The sequence below is a fragment of the Arachis hypogaea genome, chromosome 19, assembly GCF_003086295.3.
Source record: "Arachis hypogaea cultivar Tifrunner chromosome 19, arahy.Tifrunner.gnm2.J5K5, whole genome shotgun sequence".
Classification (NCBI taxonomy): domain Eukaryota; kingdom Viridiplantae; phylum Streptophyta; class Magnoliopsida; order Fabales; family Fabaceae; genus Arachis; species Arachis hypogaea.
Window position 1 is genome coordinate 123,345,137 of NC_092054.1, and position 12,383 is coordinate 123,357,519.

Here is a 12,383-nt window from a genome sequence, read left to right on the forward strand (position 1 = left end):
TATTTAAAAAGGATTGGATTTGAGAAATTGTATTATTTGATTTATTAAGAGAATATTTATGTTTTCAAGCTTAATTTATTTAATGGACTTTATGCGTTGAGTTTGGCCCATTTAGAAATGAGCTATTTTTACCGTTTGAATCACTGAAGGAAAGAATGATGCTCTAATATTGATTTCAATATAAAAAGGGTCTTTTAGTGATTTCAAAGGAATCTAGACTTTTGATTGAGTAATTAAGTTTGAGGCATTTTGGAAGAGTTAGAAAAATGGGTTCCAAAAAGAAACCTGAAAGTGGTTTGATTCAAATGAACCGGTTTCTTTTCAAATGAGTTGATTTTTGGACCGGGTTGAAACTTGTGATTTTGTATGGCCGGTTTTATAGTAAATTTAGTTTTATTTACTTGAACCGAGAATCTATGATTTTAAGAGTTTCAATGAATTTTAAGGAATTGATATAGGTTGACCTTCCCTAAAGACTTGGGACTCTGCCGAGAAGCTTTTGTTATAAAATCCCATTGTTGGATGAGTGATTTTGAATACTTTGAAATAAATCCTTAACTTGCCATGGTTTTGGAAGTTTTGGAAAGAGAATGCCGAGAGTGGCTTTGTTTTCAAAGGGAGACTCACTTTGAGTAAATTTGGCTTATGAGTCTGAGATGATTTGAGAAAATGAGATATTTAAAGCCAAGGCTGAAAAGAGTTGAAATTTGATTTCAGAGTGAAACGGCTTGAGAAAAGTAATTTATGGCTTAAATTCCGATTTTATGAATTTAATGATGTTGAACGGTGGAAGTGCTGTTTTGTTATGGGCCGGAATGGCTGTGTATGATTATGAATATTGGCTGGTTTTGGATTGAACCGTGAGCCGGAATGACTGTGTATGATATTGATTTATGGCTGGATGCCGAATGAGTTATGGGCCGTATGGCTGACTATGAATTTTGAATTTAAGTCGGATGGCTGAGATGGATGTTGATCCATGGCTGGAATTGAATAAATATATGTTTGAGATACCTGGGTAGTAGCAAGGGTTGTGGTTCGTCCCACTTGCTCCAGGTCAGAGACTGTGACGCCTGGGTAGTAGCGGTAGTAGTGGTGATTCCACTCGCTCCAGGTTGAGCTGTTAAACACCCGCCTGGGTAGTAGCCGCAGTAGTAGTTATTCCACTGGCTCTGGGTTGAGCGGGTAGTAGCAATGGGGTTGTAGCTCAAACCTACTTGCTCCGCGATGGGTGTTTCTGTCCATGGTTAGCTACCAGGACGTGTCGGGTTGGCTATATAACCGACAGATGATATCATCAGCCACTAGGGATAGGCATGCATCATATGCATCTATGTGACATTGTTTGGGTGTGCATATTGTACTTGGTTTGCCTTTGTGATTAACTGCTAATTGTTCTACTTGCTGTAACTGTTTGTTTGTATTTGAACTTTCTATCTGTGTTTGCAATTGGGACTCTGTTGGATTGTGGTGATTTGGTTGATAGTTGGATTGTTTGGGCCTAGGGCCGTGGTTGGATTGAGATGGACCGATGGTTGGTTTCGGTTTTGTGTTTCTGATTTGGAAAAAATATGAAAGGCTATTTTGGTTCAGCATAGATAAACCTTTTTGAAAGGCTTTTGGTGTTTTTGAGAATTGAATGGTTCCTCTTTTAGAAAAGATTTCCGACTTTACTTTTATTGTAAACCGATGTTTTTGAAAAGAGGCATGAGACGGTTATTAATCACTGGTACGGTTTATCTTCCAATATCCTATTACAGTAATTCCCAAAAACCCTCTACTGAGAACCCTTTCGAGGATGATGTTCTCACCCCCCTACATTTTTCCCCTTTCAGGATATGGGCGCAGAAGTTACGAAGAGCTTATTTAATTGTTGTTGTGATGCTCTGTATTGTTTTAGTTATGATTTACTGCACCCTCGCCTTTATCTTGATATAATCTGTAAGAGGGATAGGAATTGTATTGGATTATGTTTGTAATATTATTTATATATATTTATGTATATATATGGATGTACTCTTTATGAGTTGTTGTAAGTTGAATGGTATTTATGGAGGTACGTTATTGAATGAAAGTATTTTTGGGAGCGGTATTGTGGTTTAAAGTTTTAAACAGGCTCATATTTTAGTATTAAGTAGTATAAGTGTCATCGTAATGTCCGAGCTATCAGAGTCGCGCAGCCGGAAGTGTGAACTTTGGTAGTTAGGGTGTTACATTATGGTATCAGAGCCAGAACCCGGATCGATGTGCCAGCGAGGGCGCTGGACTCCCTTAGGGGGGTGGATTGTAAGGCCCACATCGGTTGGAGAGGGGAACGAAGCATGCCTTATAAGGGTGTGGATACCTCTCCCTAGCATGACGCGTTTTGACGAATGAGTGTGGGGGGCTTTGGCCATCATCCCTATCGTCAAAGGCAAAACCGTGAGGCCTTGTGTGCCAAAGCGGACAATATCGTGCTAGCGGGTGGTCTGAGCTGTTACAGAAGACGCTCTAAAGCAGATGAAAAATGGTAGGGCAGTAGGACCTGATAATATCCCGATTAAGGTTTGGAAGGGCCTTAGAGAAAAAGGCATCAACTGGTTAACCAAGTTTTTTAATGAGATTTTAAGGTCAAAGAAGATGCCTGATGAGTAGAGAAAAAATACCTTGGTATCTATTTACAAGAATAAGGGGGATATACAAAGTTGTGGAAACTATAGATGGATCAAGCTTATGAGCCATACCATGAAGTTATGAGAAAGGGTGATAGAACGGAGGTTGAGAAAAGAGACACAAGTAACAGAGAACCAATTTAGATTTATGCCAGGCAGATCCACCACCGAAGCGATATACCTGTTAAAAAGGATGATGAAAATGTATCATAGTAATAAAAGGGATCTACATATTGTGTTTATTGATTTGGAAAAAGCATACGATAGGGTGCCAAGGGAGGTCTTATGGAAGGTTCTTGAAAAGATGAGAGTAAGGATCACATATATTCGGGCAATTAAAGACATGTATGATGGGGTCACAACTAGTGTGAAGACTCAAAGTGGTGTAACAGAGGAATTTCCTATTGGTATAGGATTACACCAGGGATCATCCTTAAGTCCATATCTTTTCACATTAGTCTTGGAAGTACCCACAGAGCACATTCAAGAGCCTGTGCCATGGTACATGCTTTTTGCCGATGATATCGTCCTTATGCGGGAGTCAAGAGAAGACCTAAATAAGAAGTTGGACTTATGGAGAGAAGCTCTAGAAGTGTATGTTCTGCGCATAAGCCGTAGCAAGACGGAATATATGGAATGTAAGTTCAGTCTGAGAAGGGAAAACCCTAATATAGAGGTAAATATTGGAGAAAACATCCTACCAAAAGTTAAAAGTTTTAAGTATCTTGGGTGCATCATACAGGATAATGGAGAGATTGAACATGATGTAAATAATAGGATCCAAATAGGTTGGTCAAAATGGCGGAGTGCATCTGGTTTTATATGCGACAAAAAAGTGCCTTTAAAACTTAAAGGTAAATTCTATCGCACTGCTATAAGACCGGCTATGCTTTATGATACAGAGTGTTGGGCGGCCAAAGGGGAGCACGGACATAAGCTGAGTGTGGCAGAGATGAAGATGTTGAGATGGATGAGTGGTCATACGTGATTGGATAAAATAAGGAATGAATATATAAGGGAGAGAGTTGGAGTAGCACCCATTGTGGAAAAAATGGCTGAATCGCGTCTCAGGTGGTTTGGACATGTGAGAAGAAGACCGACAGAACACCCAGTCAGAAGGGTGGATGAGATGGAAGATTGACAAGGGGTGAAAGGCAGAGGAAGACCTAAGAAGACTATCCATGAGATGGTCAAACGAGATCTATATGTAAACGGTCTCTCTGTAGACATGATACATGATAGAGCACAATGACGTCGTTTGATTCATGTAGGCGAACCCACCTAGTGAGACAACGCTTTGTTGTTGTTGTTGTATTATGATGAACATTAATGTTACATTTATTTAGAATGAGTTTTATAATTTTTTTATGGCAGAGTGACCAAGTCTCTTATTCCACACATCAAAAGAAATAGTAGAAGTATAAAGAACTTGAAAAACAGATTTAGAATTCTTTAGTACAGCAACATTAACAAACTGATAAAGGCCATCCTTTCTAAATCCTTGAAGAAGCAATCTCTGAGTGAACTGGCATTTCACAGCACAGTAGAAAGCATGAAATTCAAAATACAAATAGTTATTACCAACAAAATTTGAAACACCTATTAAATTCTTAGTCATATTTGGTGAATGTATCAATTTTTGTAAATAGAATAATCTTTTAGATTCAATTGCATAAAGAAAAGAACTACCAATTTTAGTAAGAAGAATAGCTAATCCATTACCCAACTGAACCTAATCTATTCCAAGGTATTCTAATGATGTGATTATGTTGGATGGATTTGTAATAATGTGTTGAGATGCACCTATGTCAGGGTACCAATTTCGATCTGAAATAGTTGAAAAAACAACCAAGTGTGTAGTTGAATTGTGAAAAGTAGATGCAGGTGATAGTGGAGTATTGAATGTAAAACCAGATTGTGAAGAAGCAACGGAGAAATTCTAAATAGAATTGGAGGAGCTGGTTTGATTATTTTGATTTTGAGAAGGTGGAGGTTGTTCTTGATTGAAGCGATGAAAGCAATGTCATGCAATGTGTCCAAAGCGGTTACAAACCTTCCTGATCCTCCTCTTCCTCTTCTTTCACAATTTTCTCTAATTTGATTAGGAATGGTTGGGAAAGAACATTGTACAAGATTTTCTTGCACTACAAGATTTTCTGGTTTTCTGAAATTTTCAATCATATCAGAATGTGTAAGAACGACAATTTCAACTTTAGTAAGGATATATGTCTCTGGCTTTGCATTGATTGTAGTGAGTAGCATTTAGTAATCTTCATATAAACCCTCTAAGATTACCTTTTTATGTTCTTCTATTCTAAGAGGCTCTTCTAAAACTGCTAAAGAATTAACAATAGCTCTAATTTTTGAGATATAATGAAGCATTCATACCTTGCTTCTTGATGATTTTGAGTTGGGCTTGAAGTTGCTTGATTTTATATCTAGTAGATTTAGAAAAATATTCCTCTATTTTTCTATAAATTTCAAAACTGAACTTACATCCAACCATCTTGTTCTTGAAAGCAGAATCAATAAATACAAGTAACCAATTTGACAGGTTACAATTGTCTGTGTACCACTGCTAGTATTTTTCACTTTCTTTTTCTTGTTGTTATTGTTGTTCGACTGTATCAAATTGAGAAGGAACTCGATTAGGAAGAAGGTGATCTTTAAGATGTTGGCCTCTTATTGCAAACAAAGCTTGTTGCTGGCTTGCTGCCAAATTTTGTGATTATTCTCACTCAACTTTTGTCTAATAGGATTCAAGGGTCGTTGATTCAAAAGATGAGTAGGGATAGCAGTCATGGGTTGATTCAGAAGTGTATTGGTGGGGGAAATGGCTAAATCTTCAGGTTGGTCTACCATGAATCTTCAACCAAAAGCTCTTGATACCATGAAGAGACTTTGAACCAGTTGCTTCTTCAGCAAGAAGCCAGAAGCAAGAAGAAGAGCAGAGAAGAGTATTCGAAACTGAAAAACAAGACTAATAGCAATAGTAATATTACAACTGAGTACAAAAGAAATATACCCTTCTAAATACTGAACACATACTATATATAATTAGAGAACACCTACTAAGAAATAGAAAACAGTTTCTTGAACTAACACCTAACCAACTACGACTTCTTTACCTCTTTAACTCATCAATTACACTTATACACTTCACAATATCAATCTTTATATCAAATTTTAGTAAAAAATTAGACAAATTAATCTCTGTTGTTATTTAATAAAGACATAATAATTCTTAATTTAAAACGCTCATATCAATTCTTTCATATAGACAAACAATTTAATTTCACGACTGATTTGTCTAATAAAATAAAAATTTTTAAAATTGATTTGATGATTAAAATTTATTAAGGACTAAAATTTTCAACTAAAATTTTCTTAAAAACTGATTTTGGGTCTTGCTAAAAAAATTATAGTGGCCACTAAAGTATCTTATTGAGACAAGTCAAAGTACATTAAAATAAATTAAGTTAAAGATCAAATTATTAGTGTTATTTTAAGTAAAATTATATTTTTTTATATCTTTTTATAAAAAAGACAAAAAACTGCAAATACATATCATAAAAATTATTTGTACCAAATGTTATAAAATTTGAATATTAATAATGCTATAATCTAACAACTTTATATTAATTTGTATGGACAGTTAATTTTTATTTATAAAAAAGTATATCAAATGATTTTAGATTGACCTGAAATTTTATAGATATAATTTATAAGGGCAAAAAACCATATTAAGCCACATGCAGAAAAGTTTAACCAAAATACGCCAAACAGAAATTTGTTTCAGCAATAAGCCAAGAGGCATTTTTATATAAATCGAACCAACAAGGTTCGAACTCTATTAGCAAGTAATTCGAACCACATTGGTTCGAACTACCACTAAAAAAATGTGAATAATTCGAACCGGTCAGGTTCGAACCAGGAGAGCATGTAATTCGAACCGGTTGAGTTCGAATTATGTGGAGATTAGTCAAGTGTAATAAATCGAACCAGGCTGGTTCGAATTATGGGAAGAGAGGTCGACTGAAGTAATTCGAACCAGGCTGGTTCGAATTACATGTACCTGGTTCGAACCAAAGAGTGGCTGATTGTTATAATTCGAACCAGCCTGGTTCGAATTACATGTATCATGGTTCGAACCAGGTTAGTTCGAATTAGTAGGAGTCAGAGCTCTATATAAACGCTGTAAACGTGATTTGCTCTCATTAGAGGACTTAAGATGGCTAGTGAAGAGGAGAGTTTTGCTGTTTTGGTACACCACAGAGGGTCCATCAAGAGGAAAACTCGGTCCGGAGTGAAGTTCACAGATAAGAATCCTCTCTATATTGTGGTGAATCGAACGACAAGCTATGATGACCTGGTTAGAGCTGTGCTGATGAAACTTGGCCTGGAAGGTGCGAAGCGGATTAAGAAGTTTTTCTATCGCATTCCAGTCACGATCCTGCACGATACGGTGAAGTATGATTGTCTCACGATTGGTAGTGATGAGGACCTCCAAGTCATGTTTCTTTGTCGGAGGCAGTTTCCGGAGGTCCGCACACCAGAGTTGCTGGCAAAGCTGGTTGATGTGGTATCCAGCTCAGGCGGTTCGAACCGGAATACCGCCAATGTAGCCAATGCAGCTGGCTCCAGTTCGATGGCTGCTGTGGCTTCTTCCTCCGTCCCAGTTTACGAGCCAGCGGCCCAACTTGTCGCCTCTCCGTCATTTGCTGTTGATTTGAATGACGGCGTCCGCGACGAGGTAGGATCCTTTGATGTTCTGCCAAACGCTTTACACGGCGTTCCACCGGTTGGCGTCGGAGACGGAGAATTGGGTGATCCTGATGAAGACGACGTTGAGCCCGAAACGATTGAGGAAGATAGCGGGGACGAGCTTGTAGCGGCTGGGCCTGCATTGGCTGGCGGTGGTTCTAGCTCTGGCACACAGCAGTATCCACCATATTTTTCTTCGCTGGACCTGGACGCCATGACGCATGAGGGTGCGCTAGGGCACCCTGTTGGATTCGGAGCTAGAGATGCGGAAGGGAATGCTGGTCTCACAGAGTTCCAAGTTGGTCAGCAATTCCAGGATAAAGATGAGGCCCTGTTAAGTGTGAAGACTTACAGCATCCGGCGAGGGGTACAGTACAAGGTGGTGGAGTCCGATCACCGCCGGTATGTGGGTAAGTGTTCCGAGTTCGGGAATGGTTGCACATGGTTGATTCGGCTAAGTCTCCGGAAGCGCAAGGGCCTTTGGGAGGTCAAACGGTACAATGGCCCTCACACTTGCCTAGCCACATCCATATCAAGTGATCACAGAAGTTTGGATCATTCTGTGATTTCGGCGTTCATTATGCCAATGGTTAGGGCTGACGCATCGGTTAGCATCAAGGTGCTCCTGAACGCCACGGCAGCGCATTTTGGTTTTAGGCCGACTTACAGGAGGGTTTGGATGGCGAAGCAGAAGGCCGTTGGCCTCATCTACGGTGACTGGGATGAGTCATACAGCGAGATACCTAGGTGGGTGTTGGGTGTCCAGCTGACGATGCCTGGTACTGTTGCGGTCCTCAGGACGAGCCCGGTTATAGTTGGAGGACAGGTCGACGACTCTCAAGCTTATTTCCACAGACTTTTCTGGACTTTCCCTCCGTGCATCGAGGCATTCCGGCATTGCAAGCCGCTAGTCAGCATTGACGGGACACATCTATATGGTAAGTATGGGGGAACGTTGCTCATTGCGATTGCACAGGACGGGAACTCCAACATTCTACCTGTCGCATTCGCACTAGTAGAGGGTGAGAATGCGGAGTCGTGGACCTTCTTTCTCTCGCACCTTCGGCAGCACGTGACCCCGCAGCCCGGTCTGCTGGTTATATCGGATAGGCACAACGGCATCAAATCTGCGCTTGAGGCCCCGGACGGAGGTTGGTTACCACCATCTGCGTACCGTGCATTCTGCATACGACACGTAGCTGCTAATTTCGCCCTTACCTTCAAGGGCAAAGACGCTAGGAGGCTTCTCGTGAATGCAGCGTACGCGAAGACTGAGGTTGAGTTTGATTACTGGTTTGATATACTGCGGTCTGAAGACCCGGCGATGTGTGATTGGGCGAACCGTATTGATTACTCCTTGTGGACGCAGCATCGCGATGAAGGGAGGAGATTCGGTCACATGACGACGAATATCTCCGAGTGTGTGAACTCAATCCTCAAGGGTGTAAGAAATCTTCCTGTAGCATCCCTGGTGAAGGCAACATATGGCAGGGTGGCCGAACTCTTTGTTCGCAAGGGGCGAGAGGCTGAGGCCCAGATGGGCACCGGACAGCAGTTCAGTCAGCATTTGGTGAAGTGTATCGAGGCCAACTTGAAGACGGCCAGGTGCTTCACTGTGACGTTGTATGACCGGGATAACTCCGAGTTCACCGTAGCGGAGACCACTCCGACTGGTACTTTCTCCTTGGGTTCTTACCGAGTATCGCTTGCCTCCCGGACATGTGACTGTGGGTACTTTCAGGCGCTTCATTTCCCGTGTCAGCACGCACTTGCATGTTGTGCCTACGCACGTGTGAGTTGGAGCTCCTATGTTCACAGCGTCTATCAGATTAGCTCGGTGTTCAATGTCTATCGGATGGGATTCACACCACCAATCCCGGAGGGCTACTGGCCACCCTACGATGGGCCCACGGTGATTCCGGACCCAAAAAGAAGGCGTGCGAGAGAGGGGAGGCCTAGATCCACAAGGATACGGACGAATATGGATGAGGCAGATCCAAACAGGCCAAAACGGTGTGGCCTTTGTCGCCAACCCGGACACACTAGACGTAGATGCCCACAGGTAGTAGGATCGTCTCAGACAGGGCGAAATTAGTTTCCATGATGTTATTGTTAGTGTTATTTACATTTAAGTTGTCTTGTTAGATGCATTGCTTGACCACGTATGTAACTTGTTGAGATTAATGCATTGAACTTTGGTATTTGTGAGTAGTAATGAATATGTTGTATTCCATTACAACTTATGCTACAGGACTCGTTGATCCTCATTTTAATAACTAAACGAAATCATTATACCTTATCATGTTTCATTTAATACATAAACAGACATAAACAGAGCACTACATAACAAGAGAACTACACCTAACTATCATACATGACTGGAATAGAGGAAAACAAATACATGAAATGTGACTCATCTAAACAGGTGCGAACCAGTACCACAGCGACGTGCTATCCGTGCCCTCTGACCTCGACGGACAAGCGGCTCCTCATCCTCTATCTCGTCATCCTCCTCCTGCGGAGTAGGCTGTACTGGTGGCGCAACACGCAACGGTGCTGCAGACGATGCTGCGATAGAATCTGATGCAGCGGTGAAGGCGGATGTAGGGGTACCTCCAAGACGAAACTGCTGACCAGCGGATGAGGATGGAGGCTCGTTCAGATCAACATCTAAGGGGGCCTGGATCCCTGAGGTCTGGCCAGCTCTGCGGGGGGTCACCTCACCCTGCATGATGGCGGTGATCTCATCTAGGAAGCGTGGACTCCCGAAGTCTCCAACAAACGAGTCTGACCCAACAAAGTCTGCCCACTGTGATCCTGATATGCGCCAAGGTGTACCACCCTGCTCAGCCTGATCATCCGCTGGCACACCAACGAAGTAATCTCCAAGCGGGCCCGCTCCAGGTCCAGGTCCAGCGTCACCAGTGTCAGCCCCGTCACCGAGCCCTGTGCCATACCACTCACCTCCATGACCGCCATCGTGTGTACTAGTACCTCCATCGTGTGTGCATCCTCCAACGTGGCCAGGCTGGTCGTCATCGTCGTCCCCATGGTCAGAACCACTCCTCGCCGTCTGATCCGGCCACCTCCACTGACGCTGGCTCCTCCGTGTCCCTACACCCATCCTCCTCTCAACCCTGCGCCTGTCAGGCACGTCATCCGGCCGATCCATGTCAGGCACACGCCCCGGACCCCGCTGTGAGGCCTCAACTGGTATAGGAACTGATCTCGGATCCCCCAGCTGAGTGTCCGGTGCCAGGAACCTCTTCCCATGCTGACTCCACCACTGAAGGAACTGATGAGACGGTCCAGGGTCGGCAACAACATCGAACCTCAATACACTGTCCTGACGAGCGTCCCAGTATGCATGCCACTTCGGCATGGAAGAGGGGAACCATCGATCACCGCCTCTCCCGTCCTTGGACATCAGAAAGTCGATGTTCAAGGCGGGACGCGGAGGGGCCTGTACCCCTCCAAACTGAGGAAGAACACGATCTATCTGATGCCACTCTATGACAGCAAAGTAGATCAGCGCGGTCACAGAGCGCCACACCGCCATGTGCCGAGGCTCCAAAACCTCCGGGTGCAACACCTGAAGTACATCGGGGCTACTGTACGGCATCCATATAAACTGCAGAACAAACCCACAATTATCAGGGCAACTGTACGAGCCAAGTGTAAAATATTTAACTAAAAGAGCATCAGTTATTAATTAGCATACTAACCTCCCTGGACTGTAACCGGTCTATCCTAAGCCTCCATGCCCGCACTCTCGGACCCTTCTTGCTACCGGAAGGGTTGTAACCTGCCCATCTGCACCATACATATGAGTTACATATACTGATATATGTGTTTACATTATGCAACAGAGTATTAACATACACGCAATTCTGTAAGTCATATTGAAAAAGAATAGGCCCAGTATAGTACCTCGACGCCAAAGGCCAGCTGAAGGCCTCATATCCTGTAGGCCTAAACTGAGGAAACCGCCAAAAGATCCAAGACTGCAGTAGCTGGAGCGGGCCCGCTAACTTCACAACATGTCTGTTTGCCACCCTGCACATGCACCGGTACAACCAGGCCAGTGCTGCCGAACCCCAGCTGTACGTACCCAGCTCCTCCAGCCTCGCTACATATGGAAGCCATCTAATGTGAATCCGGTTGCCAGACTTGTCCGCAAACAGCTGCGTGCCCAGCAACATCATGATGTACGCCCGGACATATCGGCGAACAGTCTCATCATCTGCATCCTCAGGGCACTGACCAAAGGTCTCCTGAAACCAGGTGCAGTTCACTGCATACTTCTGAACCTGACTGGGAGGAGGTATAACTCCTAGCAACTCCTGGAACCAGACCCAGGGTGGACGGCCGCCATCGATGTATATATGAAACTCTGACAGGCAGCCGCTCACGTAACGGCCATCGACTGGCAAACCCAGCTGGTATGCCACGTCCTGGAGTGTGATCGTGCACTCTCCGAACGGCATATGAAATGTGTGCGTCTCGGGACGCCATCTCTCCACGAATGCACTGACGAGCGCCTCGTCTAGCCGGAACCACCGGTCGTTCAGCCTTGCAAGATGGTATAGCCCTGCCATCTGCAAGTATGGAACGTATCTATCATCAAGACGCATGCCCTGCTGCCGCCTCATGCTCCTAATGCATCGCTCGGGCTGCGCATGAAAAGAAACGCATACTGAGATATATAACTACACAGGTTTTACAGTAAACCGGTTCACATAAACCGGTTTACAGTTAACCGGTTCACATAAACCGGTTTAAAGTAAACCGATTTACATAAACGGGTTTACATAAAACGGTTTCCATAATCCGGTTTACATTAATCATTTCGCTAAATTAAACAGCATAACATCACATGAAAGATAACTAAATGGAAAACAAACCCTAAACCACACAACTAAACCGCTAGCATATACCACAATTAACGAGAGCCATTAACAAGAAAGA

The 12,383-nt window shown here is 43.1% G+C and overlaps 1 protein-coding gene across 1 annotated transcript; it reads right to left on the reverse strand.

Annotated features, from left to right (window-relative positions):
• Window positions 1–9,675: 9,675 nt before the first annotated feature.
• Window positions 9,676–12,082, reverse strand: LOC140181982 (protein MAIN-LIKE 1-like). The gene is made up of 3 exons (XM_072227880.1): window positions 11,346–12,082; window positions 11,141–11,228; window positions 9,676–11,046 (listed from the first exon to the last, which is right to left on the reverse strand). Exons 1-3 carry the CDS (start codon window positions 12,065–12,067, stop codon window positions 9,829–9,831), a joined length of 2,028 nt encoding a protein of 675 aa, XP_072083981.1. The 5' UTR covers window positions 12,068–12,082; the 3' UTR covers window positions 9,676–9,828.
• Between the last annotated feature and the right edge of the window lie 301 nt (window positions 12,083–12,383).

Excerpts from the sequence above, each read along its gene's own strand:
- LOC140181982 (XM_072227880.1), bottom strand. The coding sequence starts at position 12,067 with ATGAGGCGGCAGCAGGGCATGCGTCTTGATGATAGATACGTTCCATAC. Across the intron at positions 11,229-11,345 it reads AGCTGGCCTTTGGCGTCGAG|ATGGGCAGGTTACAACCCTT; the intron begins GTACTATACTGG and ends TGTATGGTGCAG. Across the intron at positions 11,047-11,140 it reads ACCGGTTACAGTCCAGGGAG|TTTATATGGATGCCGTACAG; the intron begins GTTAGTATGCTA and ends TTTGTTCTGCAG.